Source organism: Sorex araneus, chromosome 8 (assembly GCF_027595985.1).
Source record: "Sorex araneus isolate mSorAra2 chromosome 8, mSorAra2.pri, whole genome shotgun sequence".
Classification (NCBI taxonomy): Eukaryota; Metazoa; Chordata; class Mammalia; order Eulipotyphla; family Soricidae; genus Sorex; species Sorex araneus.
Window position 1 is genome coordinate 9,055,884 of NC_073309.1, and position 23,078 is coordinate 9,078,961.

Genomic DNA, 23,078 nt, shown 5'->3' on the forward strand with positions numbered 1-23,078 from the left:
AGTCCACAAATGTTATCTCTCATTGCCTTGAAGCATGGGCAGCCTGGGGCATCCCAGCCCAACTGAAAACAGATAACGGTCCGGCATACACCTCAGCAAAATTCACCGCATTTTGTGCCCAGATGGAAGTCTCTTTATCTCATGGCCTCCCGTATAACCCACAAGGACAGGGCATCGTTGAGCGTGCCCATTCCACCCTTAAAGCATGCTTAATAAAACAAAAAGGGGGAGTTGGCCTGGGATGGCCCCCTCGAGAAAGAATCTCTGTTGCACTTTTTACTCTAAATTTTTTGATCATTGATGATAAGGGCACCTCCTCTGCAGACAGGCATTCTTCAAAGATCCCTGTGTGCCAAGGATATGTTAAATGGAAGGATATCCTTTCTGGTGAATGGCGTGGCCCGGGCCCTGTGTTAACCTGGGCCAGGGGTTCTATTTGTGTTTTTCCACAGGACAGGGCAGAACCAGTGTGGATTCCTGAACGCCTGAGAAGGAAGACCGCGCCTCCAGTAGACCAAGAGGTGGAAACTGGTGCTCCTGTTCAGCCTGGTTCCTGTGATGATACAAGCTGAAGAAGCAGCTTTTTGGGCCATTGCTGCAACATGGCCTGCTTTAATCCCTTCCTTACCCACCTTAATAATAAGACCAGAGTAGAAGTCCCCTCTATTTTATCAAAGAGTGGGTGGGGGTGGGAGTAGTACTATCCTTATTGCTTCTCACTGCTTTGGTTATTGCCTGGTGTCTATATAAAATGCAGCAAGTACAACTATTTACAAAGGCGTGATACCCTCCAGGGTATCCCGGCCCTGGAGGCACAGCAATCCCCCAAGCTTTGGCTTGCAACTTTGAAAACAATAATCTCGCTCAGAACAATCAGGTCTAGCTGGACGTAGCAAAAGGTATTATGCAGCTGAGAGCCCTTAACTGCAGGGGACCTCCTGTAGTTGAGGAGTTTGAAAGGGTGCACTATATCCCACCTGACCCTTGGACCAACCTAAGACAGGGACCTACAAGCGAGAGGGCTCCCAGTGACGGGTAAGGCCAAGGGGGCCGAGGTCGATACGCAGACTTGCTGTTCTAAAACAAAAAGGGGGAACTGTGGAGAGCCTCCACAGGACCATGCTTTGTAGCGTTCTTGGTAATCAACACCTGTGTGCTTCGAAAACAACTCCTAATAAGGAAACAGGATGTCTTGCCACACCCATAAGCTGTAACTAACCTATCATCTGCAGACACGTGGGCGTAAGCAGACAGCGAGAGGTATATAAGGGGGGAAGTCACCTAGCTAGTCGGTTCCCCCTCATGCATCCCTCTTTCCTCCTCCTCATTCCCCCTCGTTCCCATTTCTTCCCTAATGCATGAGAAAGTTCCCGAATAAATCGCAGCCAGAAGGATCTCCGAGTTGCATGTTTCTTCGCTGGTCGAAGCGGCGCGCGACACTTTACCTTATAAGGTATCCTCATAGATTAAATATTTTTTGGGGGGGGGGTCACACCCAACAATGCACAGGGGTTAACTTCTGGCTCTGCACTCAGGAATAACTCCTGGTGGTGCTCGGGGACCATGTGGGATGCTGGGAATTGAACCCGGGTTGGCTGCATGCAAAGTATACGCCCTATCTGCTGTGCTATCGCTCTAGCCCCTAAATATTTTTTCTTTCCCTATATTTACAAAGACCATCTCAACTGTTTTAGTTTATAACCTTGAGATTATTAAAATAACTGCCTAATTTTAAAAAGATAACTGATCAGTATTTTCTCTTATGGTTGGCTTTGATTTTCATTTGAGTAGAAAGGTTTTTTCCATTCCATGAAAATATTTACTCATTTCTTTTTTTATGGAAATCTTTATTGTTTTTCCATTGTACAAAAGTGATACATGCTGTTTTAAACGAAAGGGAAATAAATCTAGGCAGAGTAACTGGAATTATCTATCCAAGAATAAATTTTCTCTCCATTTATTCAAATTTCCTTTTACGGATATTCTATTGGAGACATAATTTTTATATAAAGTTCATGGAAGTTTATTCAGAGGAAACGGCTTTCCTTACTGTTGCTGGGAATGGGATATTTTCTTCCCTTTGCTTCTAATTGTCATTATGAAACCAGCAATTTGTAGACATTACTTTCTAACTGGTTTTCATTCCTGATGAAAAATTCATAAAATGGTATTATTTCTTTCCACGTGAATACTGCTGTATTTCTTCCTCACCTGCTCTCCCATTAGGTGAAATCTAATATCCTCAATCCATCTCTCCATCAACCCGGAGTTTCCTACATCTACCTCAGTATCAGGATTTCCCTTCACGGTGGACATTTTGATGCTGGCTAAGCTGGAAGCTGAACCTGAAGGCCTTCCCGCACACATCACACACATAGGGCTTCTTCCAAGTATGGACCGTCTGATGGATGATGCAGTCGGAACTGTAGCTGAAGCCTTTGCCACATTCCACACATCGGAAGGGTTTGTCCCCCGTGTGGCTTCGCTGATGCCGGATTAAATGGGCATTAACATGGAAGGCTTTCCCACACTCCTTACACTGGAAGGGCTTCTCTCCGGTATGAATTCTCTGATGCACAATGTAGTCAGAACTACAACTGAAGGCTTTCTCACACTCCACGCACTTGAAGGGTTTCTCCCCTGTATGTATTCTCTGGTGTCTTGTCAGTTTGGCATTGATGCTGAAGGCTTTCCCACATTCTTTACACTGGTACGGCTTTTCTCCTGTATGGATGCGGTGGTGATCCACGAGGTTTCTTTTCGATGCGAAGCACTTCCCACACTCATCACATGCAAAGGGCTTCTCCCCAGTGTGTGTCCTCTGGTGCTGCATCAGTTTTGCATTGACGTTGAAAGCCTTTCCGCACTCATGACACTCATAGGGCTTCTCGCCGCTATGGATTCTCAGATGCTGCCGAAGCTGGGAGTTGCACCGGAAGGCTTTGCCACACTCAGTACACTCATAGGGCTTCTCACCTGTGTGGATTCTCTGGTGCTGGATTAACTTCCCCTTGGTGCTAAAGGCTTTCCCACATTCGGCACATGCATGTGGCTTCTCACCCGTGTGGGTTCTCTGATGCTGCATGAGTTTTGCATTATTACTGAAGGCTTTGCCACACACCAGACACTGACAGGGCTTTTCTCCTGTGTGGACTCTCTGGTGTTGCCTCAGCTGGGAGCTGCACCGGAAGCCTTTCCCACACTCATCACACTCATAAGGCTTCTCTCCCGTGTGAATTCTCTGGTGTCGGATTAGCTTGGCATTAACACTGAAAGCTTTCCCACAGTCATGACATTCAAACGGTTTCTCCCCAGTGTGAACTCTCTGGTGCGTGATATAGTCAGAGCTGCAGCTAAAGCCATTCCCGCACTCCTTGCACTGATAGGGCTTCTCCCCTGTATGGATTCGCTGATGCCGACTGAGGCTCCCGTTGATACTGAAGGCTTTCCTGCACACCGGACACTGATAGGGCTTCTCCCCACTGTGCACTGTCAGGTGTGTGAGGTAATGGGAACTGTAACGGAAGCTTTTCCCACACTCCGCACATCTGAAGGGCTTTTCGCCACTGTGGAGTCTCTGATGCCACGTTGATTTTGCTTGAACGTTGAAGGCTTGGCCACACTCCTCACATTGGGAGGGCTTCTCCCCAGCACAGCAACTGGGACGTTGATGCAGTGGAGAATTACACCTAAAGCTTTCCACCAACTCTTCACGTTTGAAAGGTCCTTCTCTAGTATGAATGATTTCACGCTGACAATGTTTTGTGTCAAAGCTGAAGCCCTTCTCCAGATGTGCACACTCAGAAGACGGCTCCCCGGGGCTGGCCTCATCCTTCACTGATACGACAATGACATTGTAGTTTTCTTTCTCCCTGCCTGCTACTACGTGGACTTTCTGGTATTTCCCTAGAACACAGGGTTCTGCAAAGTCAGTATTCTGAGAAGAGTCCCTCTGAAGTTCAAATGACATCTCTTTTCTTTCATACTTTCCCTCTGTTAAATTGTTGACTGTCGGGGTATCAATATTTTCTGCAAAGGTAGAAAACATTAAGTGTCATGTAAGTAACCATGTTGGAAATATACTTATGTTAAAGAAATGGGTACAGTAATCAAGGGGCTCTTCAGTAGCACCAGACTAGATCAAAGAACTCAAGGGTCAAATATAAGGAAGAATTAAAATGAAGGTAGGAAGAAATACATCCATAAAGGCAAACCGGAAAAGATAACCAACTGAACAAAAAAAATTCTCTTTTATAGGTGAGAAACAGAACATGGAGTGGCTTCCACTGTATATATGGAAGATTTAAAAGACCAGCTTATAAGTATAAAGCAAAACAATTTCTAGAAGACTACATAAAATCGACTAAACTGGCACAGGAAATCTGACAGAATTTCCTCCACATACACTTTATTTTTTGGAAAGTGCCATTAAAGTAATGATCTGAGCAGTCAGCATCTCTGGCTGATATAAAGCACAGTGACAGAGTATATGCTTATAACAGTCCCCCGCACCAAAAAAATAAACAGAAAAATGCAGTAACACTCCATCCTGCATCAGTTACTTTATTTTCCCATTCTTCCCATAGTGAAAAGTCTGTTTCCAGTACTTTCATTTATGCAAAATTATGACTAATTTTTGTTATTCACTGTGTGACTGTCAACATCCCTAATAGCTACAGGGAAAGCCCAGGTTATCAAGTACAAGCCTGTAAGGTTCTTCATAGATGCTGCAAAAACCACTTCTAAAAAGACTATCAATTCACAAGTACCACCAAGAATCTGTTTTTGCAGCAGTCCTGTCACCACTGTTGTAGGTTCTGGTTTCTTTGGGGGATACAACCAGTGGTGCTCAGGGCTTCCTCCTGACTCTGTCCAGGGATCACTCCTGGCAGTCTCCTGGCAGTGATTGGCAGACAGTATGTGATGCTGGGGATCAAACCAGGGTCGGCCACATGGAAGGCAAGTGCTCTACCTACTATACTATTGCTCCAGCCCCCAATTGTTTAAATTCTGGCTAGGACTTCTGAGAATGTTCTTTCTTTGGAGTTGGGGGGGTCACACCTGGCAGTACTCAGGGATTACTCCTGGCTCTGTACTCAAGAATCACTCTAGGGGCTGGAGAGATAGCACAGCGGGTAGGGCGTTTGCCTTGCACGCGGCCGACCCGGGTTCAAATCCCAGCATCCCATATGGTCCCCTGAGCACGGCCAGGGGTAATTCCTGAGTGCAGAGCCAGGAGTAACCCCTGTGCATCGCCAGGTGTGACCCAAAAAGCAAAAAAAAAAAAAAAAAAAAGAATCACTCTAGTGGGGCACAGTAGATCACATGGAATGTCAGAGATTGAACCCAGGTCAGACAAGCACATGGCAAGTGCACTTTCCACTGTACTATCTCTTCAGCCCCGAGAATATTTTTAAGGGAAAATAACCCTACTCAACAGGAAGCCTTGTGCCATGTACCTGTCCCTTCTACCCAACCTGAGCTAACATGATTCCTTACCCAATTTGTCTGTTCAAACTGACTGATGTTTCTACCCTCAGCTAAATACAATACCAGTTACTCAAAAGCTTAACAGACTTCAGGACTGACAGGGGCCAAGGATGAAATCCAAACTCCTGTACTCAAGAACCTCGACAGTATAGCCTTATCCTCACTTTGTGTCAAGAACTGTCTTCTGCTTGTTTTCGTTTGTTGTCCACACCCAGCAGAGCTCAGGGGCTACTCCCAGATTCGTGCTCAGGGGATGCTCCTGGTGGTGCTCGGGGGCAGTATGTGCAGCCAGGAAGAGGACCCAAATAATGTAATCCATGAATTTTGTTAGAAGAAAAGAGGTTTTGAGTAATCAGGATAGAAAAGCATTAGAATAAAGCATCTGAAATATGGTTGTCCTTTGAATGAGAATGAAATGGCAAAACTGCAAAAATAGGAAGATTTTGGCTGTGCCTACTAAAACTTAATCTAGATTTCACAGTGTGTAGCTGGCCACTAAATGCAGTACCCTGGGTTGGGGGTGTGACTCTGCTGAGGACCTGGTTCAGTTCTGGCACAGCACATCTTCTAGGCATCCCCTAGTATGACCCAGGGACAAGTAACTGACAATGTGGCCTGCTTATGCTGCTGCTTGCTTTCTCACTGAAGTGTCACCTTTGCATCCTTTCAAGCCATCCAGGCCTTCCTTACCCGTGCAGAGGCCCCCTGCAGCTATCAGCGCTCCGCCTCCCTCCAGCTGGGGGACCATGTCAGGCCTGAGGATGGGAAGTCCTGTTTGGGAAAGAAGGGAGGCAGGTGAGCAGTGTCCCCTAGCGGAGCTCCCGATGTCTTCTTGGAGGGTCTTGGCAATGAGGAAGTGCAGAGGCCCCCCTGGAGCCTGCGCCTCAGGATTATGGGTATCTGGGGGAGGGGGTGCTGGGGGAGTGCAGAGGGTTGGGAAGGCTCAGGCTGTGGGCTCCACGGGCAATGGGGGAGTCTGGCCCAAGCGATCATTTGACCGGGCCTGAAATCTTCAGAGCACACAGAGACCTGAGGGGAGGCTGGGGAGGTGCAGGAGGGGTGCACTGCACCCCGAAACTCAACGAAAATGCAGGCCGGTCCCAGGCACATCCCAGATGAGCCCCAAAGGGCTCCCAGTTCGCCCTGCCCAGCAATCCCTGAGTTTGGGGGATCAGGAATTTCAGTGCCACCCACCCCACTCCTGGGCTTTCCATACAGTAAAGGATCAACAGCCAATGGGGGGAAGCCAGGGGACCCCAATCCAAGCCTCGGGCCCTGGGAAAAGGCTCACCCAGGGCAGCCACGTTCCGGAAGTTCTCCAGCATAACATCCCTGTAGAGGGCCCGCTGCGCGAGGGACAGGCCGGCCCACTCCGCCTGGGTAAAGTACACGGCCACATCCTCAAAGGTCACCGACTTCTGAAACAACAGGGTCCTGCTGCCCTAGGGCCAAGTCCAGGGCTCCGGCCCTACGTGGGGGGCAGAGGGCAGCATAAGGGCTCGGGAGCGTGGGAGGAGACACACCCACCAGGATGGAGAATGGAGGGAGATGCAGGCAGAGCAGTGTTTCTCGCGACCACTCCACTCCCAGTATGCCCCGTGCTCGGGCATCCACGGCTAGGATGACCCCTGCACCCTCTCATCCTGCTTCCTGAGCTGCTGGTCACGCTGCACCCCTCACCCACCCACCTGGAGCTGCTCCCAAAGCACAGCCAGACTCTCCCACCCTTGCACATGATGCTGGCCATTCCACTCAGCACCCAGGCAGGCTGGAGTGGGGGGAGGGAGTCACCCTTCTGCTTCTAGAAGAATCTCCCTGAAAACCAACACTCCCAGGGCTGAGCCTACGGGAGGCCCGGGTTCAATGCCTGCTAGTGTGCCCTCCACCTGCCACACTGGCACTAGCCACCACGAAGCCACCCTTGGTTCCTCTCTCCCTGCCAGCTCCCACTCCCCAGCTTCCCCGAGACGCTGCAAGCAGGGCAGCGGCTTCGCTCAGGGCCTCCCTCACAGGACTTGGTTTGCTGCTCTGTGGGCCTCACAGGCTCTGCCCCTGCCAGCCCGATGCCCACCACCCAGGCAGCTGCAGCCTTTCCACCTCTGCCCCCTTGGCCTCTGTACCAAGACGGGCAGGGCCCCCCGGCTGCCTTTCAGCAACTATCTGCCAGGATCTGTCTTCTGGATTCCTCTGGCCGCCCGCCACCTGTCACAATTCTAGCCCAGCCTCCAGGTCCTCTGGGAGTCCCTCATGTGCGACCTGAAGAGATCCAGAAGCTTCTCTGCCCACCAATTACCAGGTGAGCAGGGGCTCCCTCTGGAGCTCAGCCCTCAGCTGGCAACCCCAGAACCCCAAGGATGGCTGGTGGCCCATCCTCACTCCGCACGCCACCCTGGGTCCTCGGATGTGGCCGTGCACCCCCTCGCCTGGGTCCTGCCTCCATGACCACGATGCTCCATGATGACCCCAGGGTCTGGGGATGGAGGAACTTCCTGCAGCGCTCACCTTGCTTTGACGCCCCGAAAATGTTAATCCCGACACAGCTGCCCCAAATCGGGCCACATCACTGGTGCCCACGCTGTCCCTGGGCTGAGCAGTAACAGGCACTGGATGACAGCATCTGCAGACAAGTTACCCGGCCCCTTTCCCTCATGGGGCTCATTCATGGCAGTGTGAGCAGGGCCCAGAGTCGGGCAAGTGCTCGGATGCTGCGTGGGAAGCCCCGGAACACGCCCAGGGCCTAGGGACGAGGGTCATGCTGGAAGGAGCTACAGAGTCCACATGGGCCCCGGAACCAGCGGTAATCTGGTTTGTGAGCTCACAAGTGCTGTGGACGGGTGTCCTGGGCTCTGCAGAGAGGTCATGTGGCGCCCTCAGTCCCCCAGGCCTCCTGGCCTTCCCCGCCTCAGGCCCACTTCCCCTGTCCAGCAGCCACACCCTGCGCACGCCAATGCTGCCCTCCCTCCTGGGCGCGCACTGCATGGAGTCAGTTCCTCGGCTGTGCCCCACCAACAGATGGCTGCCCAGGCACCCCGTGCCCTTCTGCGTAGCTGCCAGAGCCAAGGATGCACAGCTCACCTGGGGCCGGGCTGGCAGGAGCAGGGTCGCCATCGCCCGCACACCGGTCTGGAGCTGAGGAAACAGACAAAGGTGAGGCAAGACGCGGAGCCAGAATATCAGGCCCCAGGTGGCCCGTCCAGAAAAGGAGGGCAGGGGCGGCCACAGGAAGGAGGGATGGCGCAGGGCACTGACTGTCACCTGCCACCAACCCACCAACTTGGCAATCTGACACTACCATATATACCCTACACATAGCCCAGATACACACACTCCCCACACATACCACACACGCTCCACACATACACATAAATCACACATAACACACTCTACACACATCACACTCAACCCACACATATGCCACACACACTACACACAGAACACATGTACCCCACATACATTCATCCCACACATACCACACACTATACCCCACACACATCCACCATATATATACCCCACACACCCACACCCCACATACATCCCAACATTACATCCCCCACCATATACACACATCCCACACCCCATAGACATACACCATCTACACCACATACATACCTCCCTGTATCCCACACCACACACACCCCATCTTACCATATACATACCAGACGCATACAAGATACACTATACACCAACAAACCTCATACATATGCCCCATATATATATATACACCACACACAGATCACACCACACATAAACACACAAACACACACACACTCCACAAACACCCCCACATCCTGCCCATTTCCCCCACAGCTGAGTGCCTTCCAGGGTCCCCGTGCTGCCTGAGACATGGCTGGAGGCCCCTCAGGCTCTGGATGCTGGGTCCTAAGTGGGGGTCAGGGCAGGGAGGCGGTCTGGAGCACAGCACCTGCCTTTCATGTGGGAGACCCTGGGGTCCATCCTGGCACCGCCAAAATAAAAAGGGAGGGGGGTTGGCTAGTCCTGGCCCCTGAGATGATTGAGAAGGAATCAGCAAAGTCCATTTCCTAGTCCTTCTTACAAGCACAGACCAGTCTCAATGAATACCCCTGCAAAATCCTAAATATTGAGTGATAAACTCTCCAGGTCTATAAAGTGAAGAACCATGACTAAGATAATATTCTACAAAACCGAGTAAATCTCAGTATTAAATATGGATGATATACTTTCCACAGAGATAAATTAAAGACACACACACACATAATCTCCATCATAGATGCCAAAGGCATTTAATACATCAACAGCAGGCTGGAGAGAGAGAGTGCAGTGGGTATGGCACTTGCCTACACATGGCTGACCTGGGTTCCATCCCAGCACCCTCTATGGTCCCCTGCTGGGGTATCGCCCCCCCCAAAAAAAAAGTCAATGACAAGTCCCAATTTTAAAACTTAGACTCTAAAAAAAGATAATACAAACAAAATTTTTCAGTTAGTTTTTTTTTCTTCTTTTTGCATCACACCTGGCGATGCACAGGGGTTATTCCTGGCTCATGCACTCAGGAATTACTCCTGGCGGTGCTCAGGGGACCATATGGGATGCTGGGGATCAAACCCGGATTGGCCATGTGCAAGGCAAATGCCCTACCCGCTGTGCTATCAATCCAGCCCTCAGTATTTTAACAGCAAAAGGAACTGGAAGCAACCCTCATGCCCACTAAGAACCCAGAAGTTGTTGATTCCTGATGGGACGGAACCCAGCAGCCAAAATGAACAACTCACAGCTGCACATAATGTGGATTGATACAGAAACACAAGCTGATCTATAAGAGTTCCAGGTGATCACTGACACCGTGATACCATTTTCATGATGCACAAAAGCAAACAAAAGTAAACACACTTTCTATAGACATGTGATAAAATGAGTTTAAAAACAGGCTACAAGTAACACAAAGTTCAAGATACCTCTAGGGCCGGGAGCTGCATGTGTGTTCACGGGCGATCCTATATCACTGCTTAAGCGTCCTGTCAAAAGGAAATGACATTTGATAAAAATAACTATTTCTTGCTATGATTTGGGGTGACTTCAAAGTGCAGGGCGTGAGCAGTACAGCAGGTAGTGCATTTGCCTTGCATGTGGCTTATCCAGATTCAAGTCCCGGCACCACAAATGGTCTCCCAAGCCCACCAGGAGTAATTCCTGAGTGCATGAACCCTGAGCATACTAAGCCCTGAGCACTGCTGGGGAGTGGAGCACTGGTGGAGCACTCCACCCCCTACTCAGCAAAAAAAAAAAAAAAAGCAAAATGCAAAAGTTAACAAACTACCTTTCATTTTAAGAAGAAAGAAAGTAGAGCAGTTTGGGGCAATAGTACAGCAGATATTATCCATGTTTGATCCCCAGTACCCTATATGGTCCTTTGAGCCCACCAGGAGTGATTTCTCAGTGCTGGGTCAGGAGCAACCACGGAGCATCACTGGATGTGGCTCAAATATGTGTGTGTGTGTGTGTGTGTGTGTGTGATGTTTGCTGAGAGAGACAGAAAGAGAGAGAGCACAGAAACTGAGAACAGTTGCCTCTAGTGTGGGTGGGTAGTGAGTGCGGGAGGAGCCCGAGAGAGAAAACAATGGAAGAAAATGAGTTAGAAAGGTATAAAAGTGAGCTTCTTTGTAACTGTGACTTTAACCCTAGTCATGGCACAAGGTCCAATTACAGAGACTTGAAATCAACCATCCAAGAGGGGGAGTAGGGGAGGACCCAAGAAGGAAGAAAATGGCAAATGTTTCATACAGGAATGTTCATATTTCTCCCACGGAAATAGTGAGAAATAAACTTTAGAAAACTGTTTTGCTCTCGGCTTGTTTTTGAACCCTGACTCAGGGCACTGGGGACGAGTACTCTGTGCTCTGTAGTCCCTCTCCAGGGCACCCCAGGGCCTATGTGGTACCAGCTATTATATCCAGCCTTCCTGGATGCACAGCATGTGCTCAGTCTTCTGAGCTACCTATGACTCCAGAAAACAGTATTAAAAAAAAAAAAATCTATGCTCTGGGCTACTCCCAGCTCAGTGCTCAATGGCCATGCAGTTCCAAGGATGGGCACATAACCAAGAACTCCCGCACACAAAACATGTACTTCAGCCCTCTGAGCTAGCTCCCCTTTCCAGAAACCCGTACTTAGGCGTGGGAGAGTTCACCCAATGGTATGCGGCACGGACGTTGGAGAGGCAGCCGGGGTTAGCGCCCCGCCGTTCCCTGGAGTCAGACGGGGCCCCCAAGCAGAAAGAAATCAACCCAGTATTTTCTTTTTTTTTCTTTTTTTTTTTTTTTGGTTTTTGGGTCACACCCAGCGATGCACAGGGGTTACTCCTGACTCTGCACTCAGGAATTACCCCTGGCGGTGCTCAGGGGACCATATGGGATGCTGGGATTAGAACCCGGGTCGGCCGCGTGCAAGGCAAACGCCCTACCTGCTGTGCTATCGCTCCAGCCCCAACCCAGTATTTTCAATAAAACCAAAGGCCTAAAGACCGATCCCCGAATAGTGTGCGCCAGCTACCAAACTTGCTTCTCACAGGAAGCAACGCTGGAACCCTCCGACATCTACTCTGGGGATGTGCAAACCCGTCTCTGCAGGGAAAGACTGGCCCTGTCATCTCACACCTCACGCTCCGGTGCTGACGCTGCAACGGACCCAGCTACCGCCGCCCGCCTTATGCCGGCCGGGTTCCGTCTGCGCCCGGATGCTCAGGGCATCTCTGCTGTCTCCGAGCTCCTACCTGGCCCTGACTCACAAGCCTGTGTCGGGAGCCGGGGAGCACTTGGTCCGGAGTCCCCGGGGAGCTTCCAGCGATCAAACCAGATTCAAAGACTCGTCCGCTCTCACCGCTGCACCCTGGGGCACATCCCACCTCCCGACTGCGCCCACACTCCCAGCCCAGAGCCCTGGGACATCCTGCGGGACCCGGTCAACTGCCACCCGCTGGGGGCTCCGGGGCGGTGACAGTAACCCGGGCTTCGCCTTCCACGAGACACGACGGATTCGGCTCGCAACGCCGACCTGCTCCGCTCCCCCGGCCCGGGGCAGCCCGCAGCAGCCAGGCGTGTGTGCGTGGCCCACAGCGCCCACAGCCTCCGGGACCGGGAACCACTCCCGCGGCTCACAGCCCTTGCACTCACCTGGGCGGCCGGCGGCTCCGCGGCGCAGCCGGAATTGCGTCATAGCCGGGGCCGAGCCACTCTAGGAGCCGCGGCGCGCCATCTCGTTGCTCCCGGCTCAGACCCTGCGGGCGGTCTCGCCGCGCCTGGCGCCTTTGTGGTTCTCTGGGGAGTTTCATCCCAAAAGGCAGCAGCCCCTCGAGAAGGCAAGGATAAGAGGCAACGGCTGGGGCCGTGCCAGAGATCCGTAATCTCAGTAAAGTTGCGATTGCTTTACTCCCAGATCTGGGGAGTCTCTGGGTTGGACCGGGGGTCAGCCCCCAGCCCCCAAGTAGTTGCCAAAGAGCAGTTTATTCACCTGGCATGAAACTTGTCGATAATGGCTTGAAGACCCTACGTAACAAGAACCTACATGTTTAAAAGTAATAATGTGCAGTAATTGTAATATCAGAAAGGGAAATGATTTCTAATTAGAAATGCCTATTTCAGGGGCTGGAGCGATAGCACAGCGGGTAGGGCCTTTGCCTTGCACGCGTCCGACCCGGGTTCGAATCCCAGCATCTCATATGGTCCCCTGAGCACCGCCAGGGGTAATTCCTGAGTGCATGAGCCAGGAATAACCCCTGTGCATTGCCGGGTGTGACCCAAAAAGCAAAAGAAAGAAAAGAAATGCCTATTTCAGGGACCAGAGTGATGGTAGAGCGGGTAGGCGCTTGCCTTGCACCCACCCATCTGAGTGCCATCCCTGGCACCACATGTGATTCCCCCAAGGCTGCCAGGAGTAAGCCCCCAGCACTGCCAGTTGTGGTCCAAAACAAACAAACAAACAAACAAAATACCTATTTCAGGGCTGGAGAGATAGTACAGCAGAGAAAACACTTGCCTTGCACGTTGCTGACCCTGGTTTGATCCCTTGCGCTGCGTACAGTTCCCTGAGCACTGCCAGGAGTGATCCCTGAGCACAGAACCGGGAGTAATCTCTGAGCATCGCCTGATGTGGCCCCCAAATCTTAAAATAAATACTTATTTCAATATATATGTGTTTGACCTAATGAAGTGGTAGGTTACTTGTCTCTCAGTGGAATGCACCTGACTGCCATGGCCAAAATGCTACACTTTGTGTCTGCGTTTCGAAAGTCAGAAGGCATGTTCCAAGATGGAAAGTACTTTTGTTTTCTTTTGTTTTGTTTTGCTTTTTGGGTCACACCCAGGGATGCTCAGGAGTTGCTCCTGGTTTTGCACTCAGGAACTACCCCTGGCAGTGCTTGGGTGACCATATGGGATGCTGGGAATCGAACAGGTCAGCCACGTGCAAGGCAAACACCCTACCCACTGTGCTATTGCTCTAGCCCCCAGGAAAGTACTTTTTGGTAGTTCTGAAGGAAATAGAACAATGTTCTCTTGATTAGAAGAATAAATTTATTCCTGGATAATAAAAGTATGTTAAAACTCCAAAAACTTGATGATATATAATAAACATATTCTATAGTCATGGTATTTATGAGCACTTTTTACTTTCATAACTAAATGTTCAAAAAACCTCTATAAAGACTCGGATTCTGGCTCTGCTTGTGCTTACTCCTACTCTGCTCAGGGTCACTCCCGGCAGTGCTCAGCAAGCACCTGTAATAGCTCTGTAATAGCTCTCCAGCTCAAAAACTTTTCTTTTCCAAAAGGACTAGAAATTAAAGAATGAAGTAGTACCTAAGTTTGTAGCTCTGACCCTCCTGTTACTTGGGAGCAGAAGGCGTAGTACCAGACCTCTGCAGAAGTTTGGGGGTTGCCTGACTTCCCTGCAAATTACTAACAACAAATTTCAAAAATTTGTGCCACAATTCTAGTAAACCCAATGTCCTGTATGTTTTTGAAAAGAAGTTGTTAGTGAGGGTTGCGGCACATGAGGCGAGGATATGACTCCAGCTGCTTTGTCAGATGAAAAGAACATACCCTGTCTTCCTCACTTTTTAATAAGATTAGCATCTTAGGAATTTTTATTGATTGAGATTCTGTGGCTTACAATACTATTAATATATATTTCCATACACATAATTCTGGATTGCAGCAATAGCACAGCAGGTAGGGCATTTGCCTTGCATGCGGCTGACCCGGGTTTGATTCCTCCGTCCTTCTCGGAGAGCCCGGCAAGCTACCGAGAATATCCCACCCGCATGGCAGAGCCTGGCAAGCTCCCCGTGGCATATTCAATATGCCAAAAACAGTAACAAGTCTCACAATGGAGACATTACTGGTGCCGGCTCGAGCAAATCACGGGATAACAGCTACACATAATTCCAACACCCACACCCATTCCTGGTGTACCCATCTCCCTCTCCCCCTCCTAAGGATCCCAACACCCCCCCCCAAAACTCAACAGCGTGGATCATTTATCCCATTATGTTGCTTTTGGCTCTTTGTTGCTCCCTTGCTGTGTATCTTTAAGTCTGAATCTGCCCCTGTCCTTCTGACTAACTCCACTCAGCATGTAATATCTGCCTTTTAACCTGTGTCTCGGAACACTGAGTAAAAGCGCTGTGTTGCATTGTATATAGCACAGTCAGTTCCCATGTGCTTCTCCCTGATTCCGAGACTGCTGGCCTCCAAAGTAAAGTAGGCCCTGTACCCCAAACCTACAGAGCTCCCAGGGAACCCGATGATCAGATATGATGCTACAGACCCCTTCAAGACAATCTGAATCCCTGGAAAGAATCATCTCGAGTGGTGCTCGAGGGGCTTGCACACACAGTAGTCAAAAGTCCCTAGAAATTAGTTTGGGCGGCGATGCGATGTGTTTGTACGCTAAGGACGCCGCTGCAGCAGGGAGAGGGAAGTGGGAGCTGTCTGAGGTGCTGGCGTGTCTCCGCCTCCACCCTGTTCCTGGAACTCTCCAAGGTACCGCCTCTCACTCAGACGCTGCTCCTCCCACCAGGCAATGACCCTCTGTCCCTGAATTTTAACCTTGGTCTTCAGACAGTATTTCACTCTCTCTCTCTCTGAATTCACCCAATCAAACACTGGTATATCACATGATTCTCTGGATCCTGCTTGTGCACCATCTCAAAAGGCCAGAGAATTTCAGGGAAGATAATTTGTGTGGATCAAATGACAAAGAGAGGCTCTTCTGAAAGCTTATTCTTCATTTAAAAATTTCCGTAAGTTATTTATTCTTATTTTTTGTGCTTTTTGGGTCATGCCTGGCGATGCACAGGGGTTACTCCTGGCTCTGCACTCAGGAATTACCCCTGGCGGTGCTCAGGGGACCGTATGGGATGCTGGGATTCGAACCCGGGTCAGCCGCGTGCAAGGCAAATGCCCTACCCACTGTGCTATTGCTCCAGCCCCAAGTTATTTATTCTTAAAGGTAAAAAGGAGGAGGCTGGGGCTGGAGTGATAGCACAACAGATAGGGCATTTGCCTGGCATGCAGCTGACATTTCAATTCCTGGCATCCCATATGATCCCCTGAGCACTGCCAGGAGTAATTCCTGAGTGCAATAGCCAGGAGTAACCCCTGTGCATTGCCAGGTGTGACTCAAAAAGCAAAAAACAAAAAAAAAGGAGGCTGGAGTGATAGTGCAGAAGGTAGGGTGCTTACCTAGCATGCGGCTGACACTGGTTCAGCCCATAATGCCCATATGGTCCATGTAGTACCACCAGAAGTGATGCCTGAGTACAGAGCCAGGAGTAGCACTGTAGCACTGTAGTCCCGTTGTTCATCAATTTGCTCGAGCAGGCGCCAATAACGTCTCCATTGTGAGATTTATTGTTATTGTTTTTGGCATATCAAATTCGCCATGGGTAGCTTGCCAGGCTCTGCCATACAGGTGGAATACTGTTGGTAGCTCGCCAGGTTCTCTGAGAGGGATGGAGGAATCGAACCCAAGTCGGCTGCGTGCAAGGCAAACGCCCTACCCACTGTGCTATCCCTCCAGTCCTAAAACAACCTAAACAACCTAAAACAACCCGAACACAATGTAAACAATAAGTACATGATCAAAACACAATTTAAACATAATAAAATTGGAAGCCTCATTTTCTGGGATAACATTACCCAGCTACCTAAAACTGTATTCCCGAATTCCATTGCAAGCAGGCATTTTCAGACACAACAACATCTTCCATCTATACTGCTCATTAGTAGCTAGTAAACTTGCTCACATTTACCACAGAGCATATTTTCTTCACATCTCCTGAAGAGAGCGCAGAAGGTAGGACCCTAGCAATTTTAGAGATGAGGAAAGGCAAATACCCAGGCTTCAGTCTTAAGAGCATAGAGTAGAGTGGGAGAAACAGGTTTTTAAATAATCAGTACATGCATAAAGGCATCACCAAAAACTTATTCACAGGAAGATAAGTAACAAGTAAGGTAAGTTCTGAGTTCTTGCAGAACTATCCACCACAGCTACAGCTGAAAAAAGAGATATTCCAAAAGGCATTGTATAGACACTAGAAGCATCACTGAGCAATAATTACCCCAACCTATGATGGGTTGCACTATTCTGAAACTGTAAAATAGATTAAAGCACCATCTTGGAGTCATGAAAATTAAACAGGGCACCAGAGTATCCACCAAAGTTCTTTCCCCTTTTTCAAAGCCTTTTGAGACCTAGAATTAGAGGAAGTAGCTTCTCACTCAAGTGCCCCTTCTGCTCTTGAGAGACTTCCTAATTTACTTGGTACAGCCTACAGCGGCTCAACTAAGACCTTCGCTGCTAAGTATAGTCATAAACTAACATTTTAACAAGAGTTCTGGAACTCACAGAAGTCTTTAAAGGCAAAATAAAGTGGCATGTTTTCCCTCTCTTCACCTATTGAATGATTTCATCTATTCATTTCCTCTATTCATCTCTTCATCATATTGAACAAAATAAACACTTGATGGCTGGAGCACTAGCAACCATCTTGGACCATTAGGATAATCCCTCTCTAACTGTTTCTCAGACACAGGCACACAGACACAGACACACTGATCCTTGCCAAGTAGCAGTTTGGAAGCTTGGGTTCCTGTTGACGTTGTATTACCTTACCAGTTCTGGGATACCTATTTCAAGATAATTTTGTGGAAAATACTCTTCTAACTTGTATGACTAAGGTCTTTTATGTGATCTCCCTACCCTGTGCAGATTTACCCAATTAACTGTTAGTGGCTAACTAACAGTCACTCTCATCTTAACCATTGGAACCTCTCCTGTTACCTCAAATTGCAGTTTTTGCTGATGGGGAAGAAGATGACCTTGAATTCTTGGGATGGCTCTCACGTTCCATCACACATACCCATGGGCGAGAGACAACTGGAGACTAGATACAGAGGGGAGGTGCGCAGACAGGAGCAGAGGCCGTAGTGGAGCAGTTATGAACAGGGAACCGCCTATGGAACTGAGCTGAGACAAGACACAATCTGCCCCAATAGCCTTGTGTGGAAGTGCAGCGTCTGGAATTCAGTTCAAGAAAAAAATCTGAATCAGATATCTGGCCTCCAGAATTTATAGACGCCACTAAGCTGGTGGCATTCTGTCACAGGGTGATGAGAGATTGGCTCATCCCCCTGTCGTGGGTTCAAGGATCATCACTGATTCAAGGCTGGAGCTTGACTCCGGAAAGCAGTACTGGGGACACTGGCTTACATTTGATAGAGAGGTTCAGGAAAATAAAATTGATCAGCAGGACCTTGGCGTTTTTATGATCTCTCACTGATTGATGGAAACTTGTCTTCTCCAAAGGGTTATTAGTCTAAATTTATTTTTAACTATAAGAAAGATCACCATAGGGGCTGGAGCGATAGCACAGCAGGTAGGGCGTTTGCCTTGCACGTGGCCAACCCGGGTTCGAATCCCAGCATCCCTTATGGTCCCCTGAGCACCGCCAGGAGTAATTCCTGAGTGTAGAACCAGGAGTAACCCCTGTGCATCGCCGGGTGTGACCCAAAAAGCAAAAAAAAAAAAAAAGAAAGAAAGATCACCATAAGCATAGTTGCATTATTACCTGAGAATTAATCTCTAGTCCATGTAGGATTTGAGTCTGAGGAAGAATATTTAGATTTTTATTACTGACGTCACCACCAAACTGCCACCCATAAACTGCTGGGGATGTGATCAGTGGGAGACCACAGCCCTGCAGGTTTGGGGCTGCGCATTCAGGCGTGAGATCCCTGCCAGTGCAACTTCCAGAACCACAAAGGGGTGAGAGGCCCAGAACCCCACAACAAGGTGCATCAGTAACGGCAGCAGGAAAAGGAAGGATGGAAAGAAAAATGTGAATGTGAAACAGAAAACAATGTTTTTGTTTTGGATGGAGTGATAGCACAGCGGTTGGGCGTTCGTCTTTCACTCGGCCGGCCGACTCATGTTTGATTCCTCAGCCCCTCTCGGAGGGCCTGGCAAGCTACCGAGAGTATCGTGCCCGCACGGCAGAACCTGGCAAGTTACCCGTGGCTTATTGGATATGCCCAAAACAGTAACAATAAGTCTCACAATGAGAGACGTTACTGGTGCCTGCTCAAACAAATCTATGAGCAACAGGATGACAGTGACAGTGACTAATAATCCAGACTTGAGGTTTTAAACTGAGGAGATGCCACACATCAGGTCCTCTGGTGGAAACTTGGTTGTCACTTAAAATGTGATTTCTCTGGGAAATAGTATTCAGAATTGGAACAATTCGATTTCTTCATTTCTATTCTTTTGGAGAAAGATCCCAACATTCTTATTTATTCCTCAGGAAATAAATAAGATTTCTCTGGGAAATAACATTCAGAGTTGGAACTTTTTTTTCTTTTTGGGTCACACTCGGCAATGCACAGGGTTTACTCCTGGCTCATGCACTCAGGAATTACTCCTGGCAGTGCTCAGGGGACCATATGGGATGCTGGGAATTGAGCCCAGGTCAGCCTAGTGCAAGCCAAATGCCCTACCTGCTATATTATCACTCCATCCCCCCCCTTTTTTGAGAAAGATCCAACCTTATTTATTCATCTCTTGCATTTGAAGTCTTCCTCGATGACATCTTCGGCCTGTGACTCTTTGCCATTGTCCTTACCCACCAGGCAGCTGCAGCCAATCACTTTATGGGTTTCCCCTTCTCTGTCAGTTTTACAGAGGCTGACACATCCCCCTCGTTTCTTGCTGTTAGCAGCCTTATTTAGTTGATCTGACACTCAGCACAAAGGGCCTGTGTCAATCTGACATGCACAGGCTAATCACAGTTGGATGCAAGTACACGACGATGTACTTGTCTGTAGAATTAAGTATAATTAATTTCCATATTCACTCTGGATAACAACTGTAGATTTATAAGCTATGGAAATTGAGGGGCTGGAGTGGTAGTACAATAAGTAGGGGGGTTACCTTGTACACGGCCAACTGAGATTCAATTCTTGGTATCCCATCTGGTCCCCCAGTCACTACCAGAATTCCTGAGTTCAGAGCCAGGAGTAAGCCCCGACCACTGCTGGGTGTGGCCCAAATACCAACATAAATAAACTGTGGATACTGATTAAGATAAGATGTTGGGGGATGCACGTCTTAGTGCCAGGTGTTTGGGGACAATGCCAATGTGCCCATTCCATAGTTCTTTCCCTATTCCATTTTCCGTGACCTGTGGTTTGCACAACATTGGTATTTTGATCTGGTATGTCCCTCTTCATATCACACCTTTGCATTAGACCTTTTTACATGCAGCTTGAATCTTTGTTACATACTTGTTTTTTAACAATGTGAATTGAGGAGCTGGAGTGATAGTACAGCAGGTAGGGTGCTTGCCTTGCATGCAGCTGACCTGGGTTCAATCCCTGGCATCCCATATGGTCCCAAAAGCCTGCAAGGAGTGGTTCCTAAGTGCAGACTCAGGAGTAACCCCTGAGCACACCCCCCAAAAAATTACATGAATTGGTGTCTTACTTGGGACTGAACCTCTCTTCTTTATTGAGGCATCCCCTAAAGGTGCTGGCAGTTCTGGGACACCCCCAGGGCTGCCCCTGGAGGAAGTAGGTGGGGCTGAGAATATCTTGAACCTTGTGGTACTAGACACGTGCTCCACCACTTGACATTGCCTCACGGCCCCGGATTATCTTGTTGCTGACCCTTGGGAAAGCTTCAGTGGTCATTGTAGTGTGGCCATTGTTGAAGTTGTCATATTCTGTCCTCAGAGGGAAGAAAACCCCCCCTCCGGAAACGAATCACAGACCAGAGGCTCAGCCACCTTGGCCTGGAACAACAGTGACATCTAGTGGCAATTGGCTAAATCTCACTAACTCGGCTTTGCAAGGCATCTGGAATTGGGCGAAAGGGTCTTGGTCCCCCATCCCCTTGGGATTCTCCCCTCAGTCTCTTACCTGGCCAGGAAATTTGTCTTAGCTTGTCTTCTTCCTCCCCTCCACAAATTGTTTTTATTTTATTTTTTGTTTGTTTTTGTTTCGGGACCGCACCCAATGGTGTTCAGGGCTTACTCCGGCTCTGTGATTGGGGAACCACTCCCAGTGAGGCTCCGGGTGGCTTCTGTGGAGCTGGGATTGAACCAGGGCCAGCTGCTTACAAGGCAAGTGCCTAATGCTTTAATATCTCTCCAGCCAATCCTTTTAATTTTCTTGAAAGTAAATTTTTTTAAATAATGTAGTTGTTTTGGAGTCATATCTAGCAGTGGTGCTGGGGGAGGGGAGAGAGGGTAGGGGAAGAAACCCAGGGCATCACACAAGCCAGATCAATATCAACAAAATTCTGTCATTGGGAAGATAAAATATACAAACACTTCTTGGAGGAAGACAGGTGAATGGCCAATAGGCACAGGAAAAAGTGTTCAATATCACGTATTATTGGGGAAATCCAAACCAAGAAGACAATGAGATACCATCTCACACCAGTGAGAGTGGCACATATCAAAAATAGTGGGAATAAAGAAAAAAGCAAACAAAAATTGTTGGAACAATCTATGCTGAAAGGGATGTGGTGAAAAAGGAATTCTCGTCCACTGTTGTTGAGAATGTTAGTTCAACCCTACGGAATGGAGGGTTCTTTGTAAACTTAGAATTAAGGTCCTGCGAGATTCAGCAATTCAATTTTTGGATCTGTACCCCCACGACACAAAAATATTCATTCCAAAGAACATACACCACAATTCATTGCAGTACCTAGTACAATAGCTAAGATATGAAATCAACCTGGGTGTCCAATAACAGATGAATGGATTATTAAAATATAATATACACACAATGGAGTACTATGCAACTATGAAGAACCATGAAGACTTGCAATTTTCTGCAACCTCAACGCAACTGGAAGATATGTTGAAGGAATGAGTGAAGTTAGCCAGAAGAAGGACAGGGAGCTGGAGCAATAGCACAGCGGGTAGGGCGTTTGCCTTGCATGCAGCCGACCCGGGTTCGATTCCCAGCATCCCATATGGTCCCCCTAGCACCGCCAGGAGTAATTTCTGAGTGCATGAGCCAGGAATAACCCCTGTGCATCGCCGGGTGTGACCCAAAAAGCAAAAAAAAACAAACAAACAAACAGAAGAAGGACAAACACAGGATGATCTCACTTACCTGTGGCATATATAAAATTGGACAAGGGAACACAGTGTAATAAAGGGGAGGTTGCCTAGATCAACCTTGACCCCAGTGTATAGGGAGAAGGACAGAGAAGGAAATAAATTGAGTTTGTGGGGGAAAGATGAGAAAGGTAAGTAATAGGGGAGCAGGGACCAGGGCCTTTAGGAACCTTGGTGAGTTGAGAGAGTGGCATAACTCTATATCCACTCACAGACACAACAGCACTAAAACACGCGGTCCAAACTACAACCAGCAGACTTTAAAACATCATGCCTGTCACGATGCAGGCTGTGGGGGCAGGAGGGAACTCGGGAACACGAGTGGAGGGAAGTTGACAGTGTTAGGGGTATTACCCCCGGCGAGCACCCTGCCTGCTGGCCGGTCATTCCAGCCCTTCAGCTGTTTTGTTTTGCTTTAGATTACAGCCCACAGCTGTCTTAATATTAACAAGTGTGGTATGAAATTTATGTACCCCCCGACGTGCTGCCTTCTCTGGTCCTCATCCAGTCTTCCATGGCGGGAAAGCTGGTTCTGTAGCCAAAGCCCAAAGGATTTGCTTTCACTGGATACTGTCCACTTCCTCTTCGATTCCCATATATTACTTGTGTAAATGGGATTATCTGGTATCTGTCCTCCCCCTGACTTATTTGACATGGCATGACCTCCTCTATTCTATCCATGAGGTGGCACAAGGCATGATCTCATCTGTGTTTATAGCTGAGTAGTATTACAATGTGCTTACATAGCACTCTTTCTTTATTTATTTTCCCCCCCCCTCTTATTTTGGTTGTTCTTGGCTGTGTTCAGAGCTAAGACGCTGGGGGATGAACTGGGTCAGCAGGATGCAAGGCAAGCACCATACCCACTGCGCTCTATCTCCAGCTCCGGTTTGTAGTAGCACAATTCCTTTATCGGTTTATTTGT

The 23,078-nt window shown here is 48.7% G+C and overlaps 1 protein-coding gene across 7 annotated transcripts; it reads right to left on the reverse strand.

Annotated features, from left to right (window-relative positions):
• Positions 1–1,838: 1,838 nt before the first annotated feature.
• Positions 1,839–12,661, reverse strand: ZNF23 (zinc finger protein 23). 7 transcript variants are annotated; one of them, XM_055146336.1, is made up of 6 exons: positions 12,639–12,661; positions 10,425–10,484; positions 8,566–8,619; positions 6,782–6,958; positions 6,145–6,261; positions 1,839–4,029 (listed from the first exon to the last, which is right to left on the reverse strand). In XM_055146336.1, exons 4-6 carry the CDS (start codon positions 6,813–6,815, stop codon positions 2,291–2,293), a joined length of 1,890 nt encoding a protein of 629 aa, XP_055002311.1. In that variant the 5' UTR covers positions 6,816–6,958; positions 8,566–8,619; positions 10,425–10,484; positions 12,639–12,661; the 3' UTR covers positions 1,839–2,290. The 7 variants fall into 7 exon arrangements, with proteins under 7 accessions (XP_055002311.1, XP_055002309.1, XP_055002310.1 ...); XM_055146334.1 differs by having other exon boundaries at positions 6,782–6,908; positions 12,639–12,658; XM_055146335.1 differs by lacking the exon at positions 12,639–12,661 and adding an exon at positions 12,239–12,619 and having other exon boundaries at positions 6,181–6,261; positions 6,782–6,908.
• Positions 12,662–23,078: the final 10,417 nt, after the last annotated feature.